Raw genomic sequence first — 20,736 nt, forward strand, 5'->3', positions numbered from 1 at the left:
AATATTCTAAATTGGTTTGCAAAAGACATTAGACACAGTGAATCATAATATTATATTGACAAAGCTTGAACACTATGGAATTAGAGGAACTGTCTTAGATTGGTTTGTCTAATCTCATGAGTAGGAAACAGAATGTATCATTAAATAGATCAAACTCTGAATATCTTAATGTCACTTGTGGAGTTCCACAACGTTCAGTACTTGGTCCTCTCCTCTTCCTAATCAACATTAATGACTTACCTCAATCATCATCGAAACTGGTCTTGTATTTATTTGCAGATGATACAAATACTTACTACGAAGCTGAAAATTTCGATAAAAAACGGTTAACAATGAATTAAAGTACGTCAAAATGTGGCTTGATGTCAATAAATTATCTTTGATTATTAATAAGACTAATGTTATTGTTTTCAAGTCACCTCAAAGTTTCATCAAAATTGGAAACCATCCAGTCAGAAAGGCTCTCTATGTCGAATTTCTTGGGGTACTTTTGGATCAAAATCTTCTAAGGAAGAATCACCTGTCTGAATTGAACGATTTCGAATTTGATTGATAGTCAGCTGTAAATTTGTGAAGTGTCACGTTTTTTGTCAAAGTCTTACGTAATTTCGTTCGGCGTAAGCTGCCAATCTTACGTTTTCTCTTCTTCCCAGTGTGTTCTCTTTTTATGTATGCTTCAAAGAATATGAAATATTCGAACGTGCCATCTTCAAATTCATGAGACCGAACTGACCAACCCGTGGATTCATTCTGCATTCTGACAAAATAATCATGTTTCAAACTTAGTCATCTTTTTATCATAAACATTAAGTTTCACTCTGCATTCGCTTCAAAAAAATAAATAGCAGGGGCAAAAAATACGGTTTCTTATTGTTTAATTAATGTTTAATACACAAACTTATTGTTTAATACTCAAAATCTTACTACAGGGCACCGCAGTAGCTTGACAGGAATGTAAAAGGCAAGCTTTGTACCAAGGACCGCGGATCATATTACAGATTGAGGGGGCTAAAACTCTTTTTTGAGGGGGGTGTAGACATGCTTTAAACAAAAGCAAGGGTGATTTCGGGGGGGGGGGCAGCCAGGGACGCGCCAACACAACTCTTCTGCGAAAGACGCCCCCTATCGTTTTGGATGCTTGAAGTTCAATCGTCATTCCAAGAGGTCAGAAGGTCTGGGAACAAATTGGCCTAGCCACACTTCGTAGTTTGGTTTGTTATGGGTGGAAGAATGAGTCGAAGAAGGAGTGAAAATACCGAAAACGAAGATGATGAAGAATCGTTAGAATGGAGCCAAGCAAGTGCTGCAGATGTAGATAATCCTCTTGAGGAAGATGAAAGTGAAGAGTCCGAGGAAACTGTTTTAAACAGAGACATCGGCGCGGATAGTCTTGCAGCAAGCATCTTGGCATTTATCCTAAGAAACAGGTACTACTTAAATTTTTAACAGTTTATTTATGAGGGTGGTGTAAATATTTTGCAAGTGCTCTTCTTAAGTGGAAATTATATATATATACTTTGGATGGTACCCTGGTAAATTCTAAAGTGTGCTTTGTTGTTTGTTAGGCAACAGACAGTTGGTTGGAAATGTTTGAAAAGGTTTGAAAAGGTTTGCTTGGGAAAATGGGAAATTCCGGTCATGTCTAATCGCCAATGCGATAGGAGATAAAAAGTAGGTTATGTTCAAGGAGGAAATTTTCCACGAAAGATTATCACCACAAGCCAAGGTTTAATTTTTGAAATGTATTTTTTGCAAATTTTTCAGTTTAACCTTTTTTGGCTGCCATTTTGATCAGATGGCTCAATGCAGCCAGGCTACAGAAATTGCATATAGTATGCTTGCAGCTACTCAGGATTTCTTGTGCTCGCACCTGATTCACAATATCAATAAATTTGAGTATACTATTCTATAGTCTTGAATCCATGATTGTTGTTTGCCTTTTTCCAGATCATATCTGAAAGAGTGCAGTGTAGCCAAAATCATATATATGTTTTCCAACCTGGTCATACAAGTTTCCTAAAACTAAGTAACTGAAAATTAGAGGGTTTATCAAATTTTTTCAGGAGAATGAACTTTGTTATCAAGAAAATGTGACGAAAAATGTTGTTAAAGATTTCATACTTTGAATAAATCCCAGAAGAAAGGGATAGTTTTTTGGCTCAGTGTCAACCAGGATCAATGCCAATGATTTTTCTACTTGCAAAAAGTAATGAAAATCTTTTGATGCCAGTCTTAAAAGTATGGTGGGCTCACACCAAAGTTCAGTGCAATGCACACCAAATCTCAACATAGCTGAATTTGTTCATCATGTTTACAAACCACTTTTATGAAAAAACTACCATTGCATACCTTACGATTCGTGTAAGGAGGTTTGCACATACCAAAATTGAACCAGGAATGATGGTGCTCAAATGGTATTGTAGCAGTCTATTTATTCTCTTTGTATTGCCACAAATTTCCCCACGTTAATTTCATATTGTCACTTCTTTTGACATCACACTTTTCAAAAATATCATTTTTTATCATTTCTTCTCCTTTGTTTAGGCTTACATACCTTCCTGCAGGCCTATTCATAAGTTTTCTCACCTGACCTAACCCTTGCTTTTCTGGACCTAGGATCTTTTACATTGATTACTTCTTATGTGTTTAGCACCAACCTGCTACTTTGGGTCCCCCTAGCTAGATCAACTTTCTCCCATAGCCTTAACCCCTCCTAGCATGCTACTAAAGTCTGTTGCTTTGAAGACAAGGAAGTAGTATTTCACTGAACTTGCTCTTTAAAGTTGCTTAGTACAAAGCTGCTAGGTGTGCATAAAGTTGCTCAGTCGCAAAATCTCTCATTTTCTAAAAAACCAAACCATTTAAATGACATAGGTCTTGTTCTTTCTTTTTTGTTTTGCTTATTTCAATTTCTGTTATAAGAAAAGCAATAATTGGGATCTCAAGTAAACTGTGATATTGTGTTGTTTATTTTTTACCTAAAGAGTCCCCAACTTGTGGCCTACAGAACAATATATTGTGGCACCTTACTCGTCATCAAGGTTTAATGTTAATGCAGCCTGCAACTTTTTCTCTTTAGCATATTCGTTATAAATCGTTATGAATTTTCAAAACTCCTTTTTGTGAAATATTTGGTGCAGACCAACCTCCAGTGGTTCCAAGACTAGTTGAGTTTAAGAACCTTTATCAAGAGCTTTGTTGATTCTTTCATTAACCTTTGCATGTTAACATCAATAGTTTTGTTTGTTTGAGTTTTTTGGTTTGAAAATAAGGTCCAGTATTTAAGATTTATGCTTTGTCATTATCAACTCCAGAATTGTGAGGAAATTAATTTTACTTAAAATTGTTATTTAAAGCTGTGTAATGCTGAAATTTTTTGCTGTGAATGCCCAACACTTGTGTTGATTTGATTTTAGCTATTTTCATGTTTGATTTTAGTCGCCATTCAAGACTATTAAATGCTGGAGGCCCCTTTAGCTCCATCAACATTGATATTGACAGTGGGGATGATTCAGATGATTCGCATTACATCAGCATGGGGCATTTTCATCGGCCAGCCTCTCCACAAGGTATTTCTATATTTTAGAATCTGAGCCAACCAAAATCAAACAAACTAGAATCTCCCAGAGTCATAACTCAGATCGATACACCATGACATGAAATTTGAGTGTAATTATTATTGCAGCATAATCTGGTGTCTTATATGTAATTGTTATACCACATATGCAATGAAAAGAAGTCAAACAAATACAGAGTAGAATAAAAATTAGATATTTAGATTTGGTATGATTCATTTTTTTAAATTGTAATGTAACTTGTGTTTATATTTTTTGTAGCTGAACCCTGCCCTGATACATCAAGAATGGAGGTAGAACTAATGGAATTGTCTTTATGAGTGTTTTTTATACTTTTTTCTGTCTTCTGGGTGCATTTTAATCACTTAGATATTAAAATATACAACGTTTTATGATTGGCAACTGCAAATATGATGGTAGCATTAGCATTTGTGAACAGCATTTTTAATATGACTGGTCGTTGAAGCTCCTTTGACAGTTTACAATTCATAAAAAAATTCAAACTCAAAAATTCAAAGACCCTTTGCCTCGCAATAGGCTTAAATTGTCACAAAAATATTGAAATAGAGATATTCAGGCAGTGAGATTTTTTTAATGTGGCCAGATCGCCAACTGACCTACTAGATCATAGCAACATGCTTTGGTGCTTGATTCCTATTTCATAGAAGCATTCTTTGCTTTAAATTCCTTTTTATTTCCACAGATCTTTCCAACTTTTAGGCCTCAACTATACTTAAAAAAACAAGCAAATAATCTTGTTTTTTGCGTCTTTGCTCCCCAAAATTTTAAACCCCTCATTCATAATTTGCTCCGGGGGTCCCTGGCCAGCACTGCACTGTTACATTTGACAAAAACAGTGTGATTTCTTTAGGCAGCAAGGCTACCAGCCTTCCAGTAATCTTTAAAGATCTTTTATTTACACCCCACAGCTATACATCAAGTAATTTTTAATTACCCATGACTTATAATTGTCATATCAATTGCTATATGCTTATGCTAACTAATTTTAGGATTCACAAATATATCTTGAAACTGCTGTTGCAAGTGGACGACTACTAAATACTGATGCAAATATTGCAAAATGTATCCTCCAAGTAGGTATCTTTTGGTATTTTGTGACATGTCTTAACAAATTGTGTTATTGAATTTGCATTTCTGAATACCTGCTTGACTTGGGGCTATATGCAAATTTAAAAGTTAAGTTCCATAATTTTTGTGTAGCCGAGTATCAATAGATACACGCTCATTTGAATGTAGAGTATACCTGCATTGGAACTCTTGTACATATAAAGAAAAAATGGATAAGTTACAGTTTTTTGTTAGCCTAGAGTTTTCAATATTCCGTCTACTGTGATTCAAAGGCATGTATTTGTTGCTGCTAGCTTCTGAAGTAGTTTTTAGAACAATGAGAAGCTTTGCCTATTGTGCAGGGTCCTGGCCCTTCCTCTCGCAACCACACTTAATGATTAATACACCTGAGTGAAAGTTGTGCAAGGGATTGCCCAAGGTAAAATAACCAAGGGACAAGAACCTATATACTTTGGGTGAAAGTCAGAGCTGTCCTGGTGAAAAGTTTTTCTAAAGAGCTAAACGAAAATAACAATTTATTGAGCTCATGAAGATCTCAAGTATTGTTAGCAGCCCTCACCTTGTTAACAGTTCAAGAGCATTCCAAAGCTACCTTTTAAAACAAGTTACCATTTACTGTGGCACCCTTTCGGCTATCATTAATTTCTGTGAATAGCACTTTTGGAATGCACTCGACTTTCTGCACTAGGATGTCTATTTATGGAAAGCACACGATATGCATATCATGTATACGCTATGTTTGGTGAGAGGCTCAATCCCGCATCCATTTTCTGAATCATTATATTAATAAACCAAATTTTGAGTTAGCGTCCTTTCGAAAGTCGTTAGCTACTTTAGTCATCAATCGGTGAATGTTTTTCCCCCAATTCATCATTAACTAGCAATTAATGAGTGATTTATGCCTGTGTTTGGGTGAAACATTGATTAAAAACTTCAATGTTATTTAGAAACACTATGACGGCTGTTTCAAGTGACAACGTTTAGAATCGGTAGTTCTATACTGTGTTCAATTCTTGATATCAACTCTCCTTGCTGAATTTTATTTGCCTTTTAGAGAGAGTCTAATATTTTCAAAGGAAGAAAGCGATCCAGAACTAAGTTCTGTCCAAGTGATCAAGTTAGACTCCACGACATGTAGGTGACTTTGTTATTACCATCTGTGTCGATTCAAAGATCTAAATTTTATCATCAGCATCACCATTTGGTTTGCGATGTCAGTTTAAAACTAAGGAAAGTAAACATTTGACGATTGAACTTGAGGCAATCATTCCATATTTTCTTTTTTCAAAATGTTTGTTGAGAAAGGTATTGTTTGCAAGAAAAAAGTTCGGTTACAAGGTGAATCCATCAAATCTTTTCGATGTTTTCTTGTTCATTGTTTTTTCGCATTCGTTTGTCACATGTTTTATATTGAAAAAATAACTTGCGGACGTGTTTGAATTGGAAAAGATGAGAAAATTTGAAAAGAACCGAGAGTTTGTATATTTCACAATTGCTAGCTAAGGATGTAATGTAAATAGATCTCTTCCAGTTTATCATTGTACCCTTTTATACATTTCTTTTAATTATATGTATGTTATATAAAAATGAGATTTAAACGTAACTTTTCTGAAGTTTTATAATAAATAATTTGTAGTTAATTCAGAAGGCTATCATTTATGCTTTTATAGATTTATTCCATCTTCTTATTTTCTGTTTGCTGTTAAAAGGAGGTAGCTTTTTGTAACTTTTCTACAGTTTTGTCAGTAAATAATTCGCAGTTTATTTTAAATTCTATCATTTCTGCTGTGACTCTTTTGTATTTCAACCGCCAGCTTCCTACCAAACAGTATGCAAACGATGAAAAAGTTCCGCCAAAAACTGTTCTGTGGGGAATACTCTACCGATGGAACTGTTTTTATGTCAGCGTGTCAAGGTATGCCAACTTTTCAACTTTGCTAGGTCTTCCGTCAGGGGTTCATCTTGCTGGCAACGGTATTCTGCTGCTCTAAGCAATGCTGTCTGGTTGTTGTTGTTTAATGCATTGTACTAAATCAGACAATTTTGCCGTTCAGCATCCGTCGCTGTGAAGCGTTAGTTATCCGAAACATATCGTCATTATAGAGTTTTGCACAACCTGGGTTGTCTAAAAGATGTTGACCGATGGCAGAATCATATCGTCATTATAGAGTTTTGCGCAACCTGGGTTGTCTAAAAGATGTTGACCGATGGCAGAATCACTTGTTTTAACAGTGTTTCTAGACCTACAAGATCGAGGAGGCTGTTCCCTTTGAGGGGCAGTTTTGTTTATTATAATACTCTGATGAATGTCTAACGATATTTACTTTTTCTAAACTCAATTTAAAATCATCTGATCGCATTCGCTTAAAGTCAGTTTAACACTTTTAATTTATATTTTAAGATTTTAATTAATTTTATTTTTTATTTTAGACCAGCATATTCGACTATACGATACCACAAATGGAAACTTTAAATTATTTCGTGACATCTCGGCAAGAGATATCAGTTGGAGCATTGTGGACACTGCATACAGGTCCGTTAATATAAATTAGATTGATTGAATTCCATTCCTGCAAGCTACTTTTTCCGTTTTAGTATTTGTCTCACGCCATATTGCTTGATAACCTTTTATGTTTACATGATTAGCCATTTATTTGGTTAAAGTCATCGTAAAAGAAATTCAAATGTTTAAAATGAACTTCTGGGGCATTTACAACTGGGACATTTAACACATGTCACTAAATTTGTTTATCTCATTTAAGTTGGCAGTGTATTTTCAACAGTGTGTACTTTGATGTATGTAGTATTGATAAATGAGTTGCAAACAATCTTTTGGTGGTACAAAGCTTGAAAATGGCTTTGAAAAAAGCAAACATTTAGTAAACTAAAGCTTTTCGTCTGACACAGAGTTTAAAACGTCAGAACATAGATCGAAAACTCTACGCTAGGAAATATATATACCAGTTGTGGATCGAAATAGGCCAATCAGAAACACGAGCACATGACTGTTGAGGTTGACCAATCAGTGTCGCTTGCCTATAGAGAATGTTACCAACGGAGTCTTAAGGTGAAAACGAACTCCTTTTGTCAACACAGTAGCGGTTTTTTCGTGCTTATGTAGATGGATTCCAAAACTGCTAGGTGGAACGACGATCGGGCTTTACCAATAATCCGAAACATGTCGCCATTGTAGTTTTTTGCACAATTTGGATGCCACAATATTTTTGCACAATCTTTTTTGCACGCCAGACTTCTTTTCATTTGAAAGATTTTTATATTGAATTCGTTAAGTCTGATTTTTTCTTTAAAAAATAAATATTTATCTATTTATAGCCTGATCGTTACTTACAGAGAAACAAGCATAAAAAACATGTTTCAAAATTATCTCTCGTAGCCCGGATCAAAGATTCCTAATCTATGCAAGTTGGTCAGATTCTAGTGAGTGCACTAATCTTTTTTGCTGCCTTCCTCTTGCTGTTATTTTGAATTAAGTATTTTCAGGCATTTTTCTATTTGTCAATTGTAATTTTCTGGATGTGTGGAAGCTCTTATTGTATCTCACAGAATTTTTGTTTACAAATGTTCCTTTTTACGAAAAAAGCTTTGTAACTTCACAATGCATTGCCGAGGTAGTCTTGAACCGTTTAGATATGGTCTTCTATTAACAAGTCGAATGTATCATAAGCAATTTCTCGTCTCCCATACATTGCGGTTGTGTTACTTTACACTGTTTTATTTTCTTCTAGTTTACTTATGTAACATTTACGGCGATTACGAGACACATGTACCATTAAATCTTCGGTCAGTACTACTTCGTATGTTTTTGAGACTTTATTTTTGATCTCTACCTTCATGCTAAGATTTTTGTCGTATTTTTGTCCTCTTCAATTTGCTTTAAATATTTTCTGCATCAGTCTCTTGTACGTACCAAAGTCGTTTCTCTCATTCTAGACCAGAGGAATCGCGGTTTTGTGCGTTTTCCATTTGCTTCTCGCAAGACAACACGCAGATTCTCGCGGGGTAAGTCTTAGCTTTTGGTCATTGCCTTTCCTGAACTTATAAAAATCTTTGAAAATTTCAGACACCATGCTAAAGTCTTAAGTTAGACACTTTTTAGGATTTCTTATGTAGCAACCGCTTCTTAGCTCCTGTCACTTAAACAAATTAAACTTTGATTAACATTCTTTCTTTTGATTGTATAAAGTGTATTGATTATTTGATGAAGTGACGTAAAGTTTTTGTAATATTATCGCTTTCGATAATATTTCTCAAATAATTGATTCATTTATGCTGGTGCAATTCAAAGTTTCCATTAACTGCATGAGCAGTAAAACCTATTTCGAATTGTTAATCTGCAGTAGAAGGCCATGTTAAAGGAAATCTCCATAAAGAAAGAGTTTTAAAATCGTTTTGAAGTGCAGAAGGTTGAAACTAAGTAATGCTCTTGGTATTTCGTAGATTTGGTCTACAGAACTTTGAGCTTTTCATTCTGCAAAAAATCAAAATCGGAGTATAAACCTCGATGACAATACTGTGTGTTTATTTCAGCCACTTTTTATTGATATGCTCCAAAGAGCAGTCGGATAATGAAAATCTATTTCTCTTTGATTGATAATCGATTAAGAAGATGTATAGCACGTTTGCACCGCTCAGTATAGCCTCTAAAGAAGAGTAGGTTTGAGGATAGAAAGGCGACTGTTTATCAGTAATAAAACTGTTTGTTAAAGGAAGATCTTAGTATTGTTGATCTGTTGTAATTCACCTATGTTTTGTATCTATTCAAACGACTCTGTAGCTTCTTTATAGAAATATTTTGTTGGACATCTTCTGTCCACTAAAGAACTTTTCTCGGCACCAGGCAGCTCGAATCCTTATTTGACTGAAAATAAGTTTTCTCTCTTGTCTGCCTAAATCTAATGTCCTTATTACAGCTTATTTAATGCCAAAAATGTCTTCATTTTCATTAAATCGGATAAATCTATAAAAATGTTTTTTATTTAAAGGGGTAGCGACCAATGTTTGTACGTTTACGATCGAGGGGGAGACAAGAGAACATTAAGGGTATGTTTCATTTACTTTGCTGTGTATTATATAATTGTCAGTCAATATATGCTGATATTGTGATATTTGTTTGACCACTTGTGTTAGACAATATAGCGTCTTTGTTGCCAAAGTATGCCTCGAGCTAGGAACGAGCCTATCTAGTAGCCATCTTAGTTTTAGCATTAACTATGATTTTAGCATGCGGTGCTCGTCACGTGACGTCCGTAAACATACCACACGAACACACATCACTACACTACAGACACCCCTAATTGTTAAGATACAATAATTTTCGTTAAAGGTTTCGTTATTGTGAAAGAAGTTGGTTTACCTTACAGGATCAAATCATTATGTTTGCTTTTTCTCTTATTTATTAGGCTTCAAGTTCCATTTAAGGCCAATCTTGTTAACATTGATATTGTAAGTTACAGTATAAGTTTCTTTGGGGCAGCTTTTTTGAAGTGGTTTTGAGATTTGGTAGCAAAGAGCCCCAAGGGGAAAATAGTTTCAAATCTAAGACGACTCCTCCTTATTAAGTAGGAATAAACTATAACTAGCAGATAAATATACCATTTCAGCAAATTATCGTCTGCATTAGGTGGTAATTCAAGTTCTAAACAAACATAGGATTGGCTCTGGACAGATGCATAGAAAAGGGTGTGTGAATTGGTGACGTCTCTATGGATTATCCTTGCAGGTCAGTGGCCACGAAGATGACGTAAACGCTGTCTCGTTTGCAAACGAAACGTCAGACATCCTCTTCTCAGGAAGTGACGACGGTCTTTGTATGGTAAGTAGATCTCATTGGTAATTATACCCAGGGCTGCTAGCATTTGGTTATTTTGTCCTGGTCTAAGGAGATGATTTGATCCCCAGACTTGTACCAGTGGAGGGTCGCTTGTGGTGAGCTGTGCAGGTCAACTTGAAAGTCTTAGGTCGATGGATCTTGATTCCTGGTAAAACACTCTGCGTGTTCAGGGGCTTTTGGGATTGCAACCCGAAAGGATATCATGTTTATTTTCACTATTTTGGAACAAAAACTGTGTATTTAAATGTCCCTGTTCTTAATTGCTTGTTATTTGAGGGCATGGAATTATTACAGGCGCTATGCGTATTAAAGGCTATCGCAGTCATTAAATCTATTCAATCTAATCGTATCTTTTGCATATCAATGGCTTTGTGTTCCAGGGTCCGTTAGCGAATGGGACAGCCACATAATCCTTTCGCTCTTACTTTATCAGCCTCTGACCAAACCTGGCCGCAGCTTACAATTCTTTTGGCTCTATTTGGCTTATGATTTATTTGAGTATCAATTAGCCCAATCTCTTTAAAAGGTTATTGCACGCTGGGTCGCCAATATATCCTTCTTTACCACATGTCTATCAAAAACAGAATCAGAAAATATTTTGTGAAAGAAGAAAGTATGAGTAATTGTCATCCATTTTCTCCAGTACCCGTGTCATTTTCCCAGAAAGAAGCAAGGAATCTGTGATAACAGATCACGTTACATTTGGGTCATTCCACATCAAATCTTCAGATATTTTTAAGATTTGCAACCCATAGTCTTAGAACTTCCTGGTTTTTTATCACATAAAGCTACTTTGAAGAAAACACAGCATGCAGGATTTCAGCATTATGTCTCTTATGGTGTCCGTTTTATTGCCGTTTCAAAAGTTGACCGTTTTAGCCAAATATGCCACACCCAGTTTATCGAACGATGGGTGGGGCTTTCTATCAGTAGCTGTAATTTCTCTATAATTATGCGTATTTGCTTTGAAATAATGTAAATTATGGATCTGATACTGTAAATTTCAAACATTTCATCAAAACTCTAAAATTATCTAAGGTGAAGTAGGTAATCACGTGTTAAATTGTATGGCTTGTTTTGGAATCATTCCCAACTGGTGAATATAAATATTGAAAAATAGTCATATAGTTGGAATCATAGCATAAAAAGCTTGCTATATTTTGAAAGTGTATTTCTTGGACTATCAGAGAATGTTGCTCTTTACAATCAATCATGAACTTTAAAAACACTTCCTCTCTCTCAATAACTTATCTTAAATATGACATCATCACGCTCCATCATACTAAATGCCCACTTACCATGCATTTTTTTCATGCCATCGAAATTAACCTTTGTTGTCTCGGCTTCTGCAAACCTAAGCCTCGTACTATCTTCATCAAAACTCCAGAGCATTGATACGTTTCCTTGGTTTTAGGTTTGGGACAGAAGAGAGCTGAAGGAGAGAGACCCAAAACCAGTTGGTATTTTCGCGGGGCACACCGATGGTGTCACATACATCGATACAAAGGTACCTCACCGTTTAGGTGTATAAGATCCTTCAGCAATCGAGAGAATATTTTTTATGGCGTGGAAAGTAGGGTCGCTCTTTTTGCATAGTCACGGCAATTTCCACCCAACGCTCTTATTACATAGATCATCTGGTGTAACGAAATGGTTTCTTTGGTATACGTCCATATGGTATATGGATTGAAATGTTCCAATTGAATGAAACGCTTGCGTGAATGACTTTGTTTTAACCAATCAGCGCTAACCTTCAACCCCTGAAGCTTTTTTTATGAATGTCTTCGCAGGTTTACAGCTCATCAGGGTTGCTCAAGGATGATTGTAACCAAATAGTTTTATGAAAAAGTGTTCCTTTTCTTTAAGTGAAAGTGCTTTATGATAGGAACAAATGTTTAAAATTTTCGACAGTGTATACCGTTTTGAAGGTGGCAATTCATAGTGAAGCCCAACCATGACTTCTTGCGAGTGTAAATCTACACTTCTATGCTAAGAGGGTAATTTTTTATTTTATTCAAGGGCGATGGACGATATCTGTTGTCAAATTCCAAAGATCAGACGATTAAATTATGGGACATGAGAAAGTTCTCCTCGAAAGACTCTGTTCGGGTATGCTGCATTTTTCAGTTCATCGTTTTTCCTTCCTTAAATGGCATTCTTAGAATACTTGATTACAAGATTTCCCGAAAATGTACAGCATGGTACTTTTACCAGAGCATTCCTGATAATGTTCTACATTTTGGCACTATTTTGAAGTTAAGTATCAAAGGCCTTTCTAAACACTAGAACTAAGAATTACATTTAACAAAAGAATAAAAATAAACAAGATTAACAAACATAAGAGTAAGAATGAGAATACATGGGTTGCAAATAAAATGTAGAGGGTTTTTATGGAAAGCTAAAAAATATTGTCTGTTCGGCGTTCCGCGACAATGTGCCATCTTTCATAGAATCTTTCAATCGTTATATTTGTGGGTTTAGTGAGGCCTAGTTTTACTGAATCCATTTCAATCTAATGGTGTTTGGAAACGGTATAGGTTCGCCATTTCATAGCTTATTACTTTTCTTGCTTTTAGGAATGCAAAAGAATCGTTTCTGGTGCAAACTGGGATTACAGATGGGAAAGTGCACCAAGGCGGTGTAAGGCTTGCATTTCATCATTAGCAGATAATTTTGGTCCTTTTGAATTGTATTCTTAGCTTTCTCACAAGGGTTTCTCAAAATCTTGATTTTTTGTATCATATCACAGCAAACAAAAGCCATTGTATACCACTGCAAAAATATCAGCTTGCTGCCGGGGGTTTATTTTGTCACAAATCAGAAAACCTCTCTCTAAAATTTGACATTTAACCGTAAATCACATTTGCACCAGTGAAGAAATCTGGGTGCTTCACTCTTTTGTCCCTAGGAGCCTGCTACTGTGGGATGATTTTTAATATTTTATGCTTTTTGCAGCTCGTCGATTGACACACGTCAATGGTGACCCGTCTGTGATGACGTATAGAGGTCATTCAGTCCTGCAAACATTAATCAGGGCCAAGTTTTCACCACCTCACAATACAGGACAGGCAAGTCGCTTTTGGACCATGTTTTCATGACATATAGAGTCCCATATAAAATCAATTGTAGTATCAACATACAGCAAACTTTAATTTTCGCAATTGACATATTTCTATTGTTTCCATTTAAAGGATCTTGCTTTGTGGGGGCCCCCTTGGGTAATTAATATTTACAAAACAAAAAATGGATCTCAACACTCTTTTAATATTTAGGCAAGCGGCACTGATTGGTCAACCTATACAGTCATGTGCTCGTGTTTCTGATTGGCCTATTTCGATCCACAACTGGGTATATATATTTCCTAGCGTAGAGTTTTCGATCTATGTTCTGACGTTTTAAACTCTGAAGAGTGTCAGACGAAAAGCTTTAGTTTACTAAATGTTTGCTTTTTTCAAAGCCATTCACAAGTTTTGTACCACCAAAAGATTCTTTTAATATTTATAATTATGCAACACCTAGGCCTATTCGTATTAATTGGAGCCCCCTTTGGCATGTAGATAGAAGGATAAATGATTATCCGATGTTTTATACACTGAGGACGTAAATGGCTCTAGCATATGATGAGTATCCTTAAGTTTAAATCGTATGCATAGCAAGGGAACCCATATTTTTGGGATATTTTGAAAAATTGCTCGTAATTGTATTTGTAAACCATTAGTCACTATTTTTAGATTAACAATGCTATTTATTTGAAGAAAAATTCAAAATATTACCGTATTCTGTCCTTGTTTTGAATTGTATTTGGTTTTAGTTTGCTCCATTTTGTTTACGAATTTTCTTTTTGTTTTCATTGACTATTACTCAATATGCAAAGTTATTTTTGGAGAAGTTTTTGAGTAATCCTTTTTTCAGAAAATGCTCTCAATAATTGTTGTATAGTTTTTGAAAAGTTTTTTTAAGTATACGCTTAAAAAGCCGCAGTATTTCGAGCCAGTTTGCCAAAGAGTAATAAAATCGACATAATCTCACTTTGTAATTCCTACTTTTTGGTGTATTTTGGGCAATCTTATTGAAATCGTACCTTTTTGTTTCCCTAATAGAAATATATTTACGCTGGTTGTGCAAGTGGAAATGTTGTCCGTAAGTTCATTTTTTATGAATTTTAGCATATATCCCAGTCGCGTTATTGTGGCATTTGATAAGAGCTTTCACGTGATATCTTAGAATATCATCTTGAAGATTTCCAAATTTTTAGCTTTTAGGGCCTTTCTGTTGATCTTTCTGGTATCAATCAATAAAACGTGTTTCACTCTAATAAGCCCGTAACTTTAAAGTGTTGCCTCTGAGCAAGGTACTAGAGTTTGAGTGCACGGCCATAGCACCGCTACTGAGGGATTTCTTATCATAGAATTATTTAAGTAATATTATTTGTTTTGATTGCTATTCGATCGTCATCAGGAAACAGTCATAGCGATACTGAAGCGTTTGTTTCTGATTTTCGATGTACTGACTATGGTGCCATCTTTACTTGGCTCACACTCAGCCCCAGGCTCTAAGATTAATGTTAGAGGTCTCAGATCAAGACACTGAAAGGCTTCCAACACTGCATTGAGTTAAAGGGCGTATTTCACTTTTGATGAATAAATTCATTAAATAGGATTTAGGTGAAACTGGGAGAGATAATTTTCGTGCTCTTTTTTCCTTAATGTATCGAAGTTTTTATGCGTTAGAATGTTTAAAATTGTTTCTTTTTCGTTTGCAGTTTATGACATTGTATCTGGAAAAATCGCATCGAAGCTAAAGGGTCATGTATCCTTTGGATATTTTGCGTCCGTTTGTTTCAGTTTTAAAACAGTCCCCCCCCCCCCCTGCGTCCATTTGTCGAATTTCTTTTTTTTGCTATTTGACTTCCAAAAGTTAACTTTAAATTTTCAAGCAGCCTTGCTGCGCGATGCTTACATCATGCACGATTCTCTTGTTCTTCTTGGTTTACCGTATTCTCTCGCGTATTCCCGCCCTCTCTAATAATCCCACCTTTTATCTATACTTTCAAATATTAATCCCGCCTCTCCGATATACCCGCGTGCGGGTTTGATTGAAGAAAAAATCAATGTATTGCGAATATGCAACAAGGACTTATTTGATGACCGCAAGGGTCAATAATTTTTTGACCAATCAGCGTCGTTTTTCCAATCAACTTTCGTCAAAGTTCTTCGCAGTTTACATGCAAAGTTTCCGCGCCAAAACACAGGTGAACATGGTGATAATTTAAGTCCACTTTTTAAACGCACGTTGAAAAAGTATTCCCGCCTATTTGATAATCCCGCATCTCTTGAAAACCCGCATTAGATTAGGAGGTTTAACCTATAAACCCGCAGCGGGAATACAAGAGAGAATACGGTAATACGGGAATTTCTGGCGTATGATATTTTTTTACATATTACCTTATCACATATTAGATATTACTTATCACATATCAATCACATATAAATAAAATAATTAATAATATATTAATAATATATTTATTGGCTATTATGCAAGTCTTGTATCAACCGGCACAGCTTTTTAACTGCCCCTTGTTTGTAGAATATTCGCTTTTTATGTGCTAAGGTAATATGTAATAAAATTGCATTCAGTTTTGACAAATTTGCCGTTTCCGAATTGTTACACATTTTTGTAATATTCACTGACCATAGTTATTAACTTCGTCGAGATTTTTCTGTATTCCTTGCTAGATTCAGATTTCCAGTGTTTCCTTCATACCATCCTAATTATTGACAAACAGTTTCAGTTTTTAAGGCTTATTTCTAAATATTGACCAATATCTACTTTAAAATATCCCCTTACGCCGTTCCCAAAGTGCCTATATCTGTTGATGCATGTCTCGTCTCCTAAGCAGCCAGATTCTTTCCTTGACAATCATTCAGAAACAATGTGTAAGAGATATTTCATGGCATCCATATGAGCAGACAATCATGAGTTCATCGGTTTGTTCAACTTTTTACTTTCTGTTTTGAAACCGTGTTTTTGATTCCCGTATTATCACGTATATTCAGTACACAAGCCTTAAATGAAGCTGTCTTAATTAGACGCTGTCTTAATCACTTTTCAAACAAAGTAACTATTCTCGGGGTTTTCTCTGGGGAAGAATCACGCTAATATTCTTTTCTCCTTTGTATTCTCTAGGGAAGAATCTCTTATAAGGTGGTGCTAAAACACCTCATCAGGGAACAACAAGCTAATTCATATCCCGACTAACTCTGACTTTCACTAAGACCCCGTTTACACTGTGCCGCACAAATTTTGTCCACTTTGCCCTCCCGTTTACACTGTGCCGGATAACTACAGTCACGTGACCTGAATCATTCACAGAACGCTCCAAACGAGGTCATCTCTAGGCAACCGATTTTCAATAGCATCATAATTCCCGCCAAAACGCCAAAGGTGCAAAGATTTTCCGACATTCTATAGAATCAACTGCTTCGTCTTCAGACGAAGTCCGAGGAAATTGTCAAAGCACATTAGGCCAATATAGTTTCAATAATTCTTTGTTTGAAATAAAACGTCACAGAAATGGCAACAAAGTAGGGAAAGCTGAAAAGGACGCCAATTTCACGTGGAATTTCACGTGCATTGAAATTCGCCGCTGCAGCCAGTCCAGAAAAAAGAATAATCAGCGCTATTGTGACCTTTTCCCTGAGCTCGTACATGTCCCCGCAAAGTAAAATAAAAACGACGACGAGGTGCAGATTGGTGAAAACACGATTCTGTTTACGGGAAATGAGATTTGGCGCCACCTCGCGCCACCTTCTTTCTCTTTATTGAAAGAGCCTCGCAGTAAATCAAAATCAACCTCGCAGCGGATGTGGATAAAATTTATCCGTATAAAACCGTTTACACTGTACCACATAGCTATCTGAACTAATTTAATCTATTTTCTAGGTGAACTAATCTTGTTCGGATAGCCGCTCTCAAATTCGTGCGGATAGCGTGGGTCTAGTGTAAACGGGAGCCCTATTTGAACTAATTTTGATGCGGATAAAATTTATCCGGCACAGTGTAAACGGGGTCTAAGTCAGACTGATTTTATATTCGCATTGGCTATTCCTATTCAAGTCAAAATTCTTACTCCGGATGAGTGAGATTTGCTAAGTCAAACCCTTTCCTAACCCCCCTCCCCCTTGCAAGTCAACTTAACGGCTTTCAAATGTATGTTCAATCATATATAGCTGACGTCATGTGAAAATGATGCAGTTTAACGTTTCAATGCAATCTTCATTTGCACAATTGTGTATCGATGATTTTTATACGACTCCTGACTCCAAGTATCTGACTCCTAGTTCCATTTTTGCCTGTGATTTACCTCGCCATTGCAACCATTGCAACGACATAACAAAACAGTAATTTGTTTTTCAGTGGGATCAAGTGATTGGTCGCTGGCAGTATTCACGAATGGAAGAGGACCTTGACTGCGACCAGAGAAGCTCCAAGCGAAAGCGAACTACTGGCTTGTCTCAGTTTGTACAGTTGAGAGTGTAATTTCATAGCCATTTTCTACGTGCAAATGAAAGTAGATATGACCCAGCGCCCTTGCCTCGTTTGCATCAGAGAAAGCAAATCAGCATTTCCTTAGCCAATAACCCTGGTGGTTGAAAGAACAGGAGAGGGGCTAGAAATGATCGTTGCGCCTTAGGAGAAGTTGTTTAGAGATTGAGATAACAAGAGACATTTTTAATCGATAGATGGCTTTTGTAAAAACATTTCAGAATCGAATCGCCAGTTTAGTAATTTATTAACCTAATGATCAACAGGCCAATTCAGATTGGTAAAGGACTAGGATGAATAATCACAAATTAAAACGCTGGGAAAATTGTGGATATGCGCGTAATCGAAAGAAGAAAACTTTTTCGACTGATTTATTTTTCGAATATTTTATCAGCAGCGATATTTGAACAACATCGAAGTAGTTGAAAATATCCTAAATTTCTTCAGAGGTGAGGAATGGCAGTGAAGTGTTATCTTAAAACTTCTTTGCCTTCCTCTGATGTATTCCTCGGCACGTGACTATAGTATCATCGTAATATAGACAAATACAAGCTTTTCAGTGTCTTTTGTATTGTACGTTTTGTTTTTGCTAGCTTATCGCATAAAAACCTCGACACTGTTTTGAGCACAGCACAGATAATTGTTCACGTGACCAGTCCTTGCCCTTCCATGCAAAACGTCACTGGATACGTATAAATCAACAAAATTCTCAGCCACGGCTGATGCAGCCAGCTTACCCGCCCCTAAGGTCAATCTCCATTAGGCGAAATTTTTTTGCTTTTGCGCTGACGAAAAGCGAAAACTACATGGCGCACAACCTCCAGTGCACAATAACTTTGCGTGCCAAATAGAAAGCAGAATTTCAAGATGTCGGATGAGAATACACATATAGTCTGAATTTGCTTTATTTGTTGAAGCGTAAGAAACAAAACAGAAATCTGGTTGTAGATCTACAATTATATGAGCAATTGTTGTCTTTGGTGGTTCCATACTTGGTGAAGAAATAGAAGTTTCGCCAACCAGTAGGTGATAAAGAGAGCTTTTGTGCGACTCTTACCTTGTTGCTGGTGAATCTCATGTATTAGTTGGCATGAGCTATAGGATTAGCCCCAGAACTGTTGATAGGATTATAAAAGAAACATGTAACGTACTTGTAACAAGAAATGTTATGATGTTCTCATCCAACGCGAAGCTGCTTTGGGGCTCAGACATTTTGCTCTACGCACACAGGACGTGAAATTCGCCGGCGACAGAGAAAAAGGTTTAAATAGTTGGGACTTTCAATGCGAACGTCGCACGCAGCACAGGAAGCGAGAAAATTCGAATACGCATGCGCATAACCTTTCAAAAAATTTCGCCCAATGGAGACTGGCCTTTAGGTTGACCGTACTGTGCCCCATTCTCCCCATCCAACTCCCCCCCCCCCACCGACGTTTCCAGTTTCCAAAAACTGTAACCATAATAAATGAATAATTTTTCGATTTGTGTATTGTAAAAAATATCCTGATGATCTATAAATGGTGTGGTCCCAGAGTCTGCGCTCACTACGTAGATAACCTCAGCATTATACTCTGAGAGAACGTGCTCTTGATTCCACATCTACTAAGCGTTAGAATTGTCGTTGAAAACTGACAACATTAAGCATCACTTGCATAGAAGTTTTTAGTCTATATTCAGCAGCAGATTGTATTCTGGGTTTGTCTTCAACTGGCCGGGGGACAGTGCCCAACAGTCTAAGGATAAAAAGCTTTTAGGGATCAAATTATGATCAGTAACAGAGTTTTTTTGAATGTCAGTATATTTTTAGCGGGGTGTTTCCGCGGATTCCACCTTCCGTCCCATTCAAGCCATGGTTTTTACACTGTACTAATATTGTTGACATCAAACACCAGCGAATATTCGCTGTTAACCGTTCAGTTGAAGTTGAATATATAAAATTGAAAGCATGAAAACTAGCATCAAAAGACATGATTCAGTGAAGAAGATTACCTATAAGTGTTAGTTGAGAGTGATTTGTATATAGATATATAAATTGGTTTATACCTTAGATATTTCTTTGACTGTAGCATTTGTTATATTTCGAGACCCAGCCAGGGTACATTGCCTTAATGCGGAGTATAAAACACACGTTTCTAACTGTAATTAAAGTTACGGTTCAAAACAAAATTATAGATGTTGTTATTAGTTTACGCATATTGTAATTCAGATCTTAATTTTTTGCTGGGGCTGACCATCGCTTAGGCATTGTCGTCTAAAGTTTATATTTCGACACGATTAAATAACTTACAAGGATTCTTGTTTTATAAACGTCCTTCTTTGATCCGATCAGCTGTTCGTTTCTAAGCCCTGCAGTCCTTTTAGTTTTCAACCTGGATGTTAAGTAAAAAGACAATATCTTGTAAAGGTGTGATTGTGGTGTTGAAAATTTTGTAAAAAATTATTTGAAAACTATATATTTACGTTATTTTGCTTCTTTTTGTTGTTTCTGATTGAATTAGAAAAATATTAATTCATATTTGTCATGAATAAATGGGTTTTTGGATGATTGTATTTAAGGCCTTTGCAACACAGCATTATCTGTTAAGATGGATGTTCTGTACTACTACATTTAATTGGAAATAAAGCAAGCTAACGCTTTTCATGTCAATTATCGAAGAAATGTGGTTTGAAATTATT

The 20,736-nt window shown here is 36.1% G+C and overlaps 1 protein-coding gene and 1 long non-coding RNA gene across 2 annotated transcripts; one reads left to right on the plus strand and one right to left on the minus strand.

Moving 5' to 3' along the window:
- The first annotated feature begins 1,103 nt into the window (after positions 1–1,103).
- On the plus strand, positions 1,104–20,524 carry LOC135690615 (DDB1- and CUL4-associated factor 11). Its single transcript, XM_065208217.2, has 20 exons — positions 1,104–1,427; positions 3,439–3,569; positions 3,837–3,868; positions 4,586–4,669; positions 5,719–5,798; positions 6,479–6,579; positions 7,095–7,197; positions 8,059–8,102; positions 8,411–8,465; positions 8,616–8,684; positions 9,668–9,725; positions 10,405–10,497; positions 11,930–12,022; positions 12,535–12,624; positions 13,092–13,155; positions 13,471–13,583; positions 14,616–14,655; positions 15,278–15,324; positions 16,443–16,502; positions 17,932–20,524. Exons 1-20 carry the CDS (start codon positions 1,219–1,221, stop codon positions 18,052–18,054), a joined length of 1,689 nt encoding a protein of 562 aa, XP_065064289.1. The 5' UTR covers positions 1,104–1,218; the 3' UTR covers positions 18,055–20,524.
- Positions 6,714–7,388, minus strand: LOC148960444 (uncharacterized). The gene is made up of 2 exons (XR_016144844.1): positions 6,846–7,388; positions 6,714–6,780 (listed from the first exon to the last, which is right to left on the minus strand). It is a non-coding gene; the product is annotated as an uncharacterized LOC148960444 (long non-coding RNA).
- Positions 20,525–20,736: the final 212 nt, after the last annotated feature.

The sequence above is a fragment of the Rhopilema esculentum genome, chromosome 4, assembly GCF_057945365.1.
Source record: "Rhopilema esculentum isolate cy_ngs chromosome 4, ASM5794536v1, whole genome shotgun sequence".
NCBI classification, from domain to species: domain Eukaryota; kingdom Metazoa; phylum Cnidaria; class Scyphozoa; order Rhizostomeae; family Rhizostomatidae; genus Rhopilema; species Rhopilema esculentum.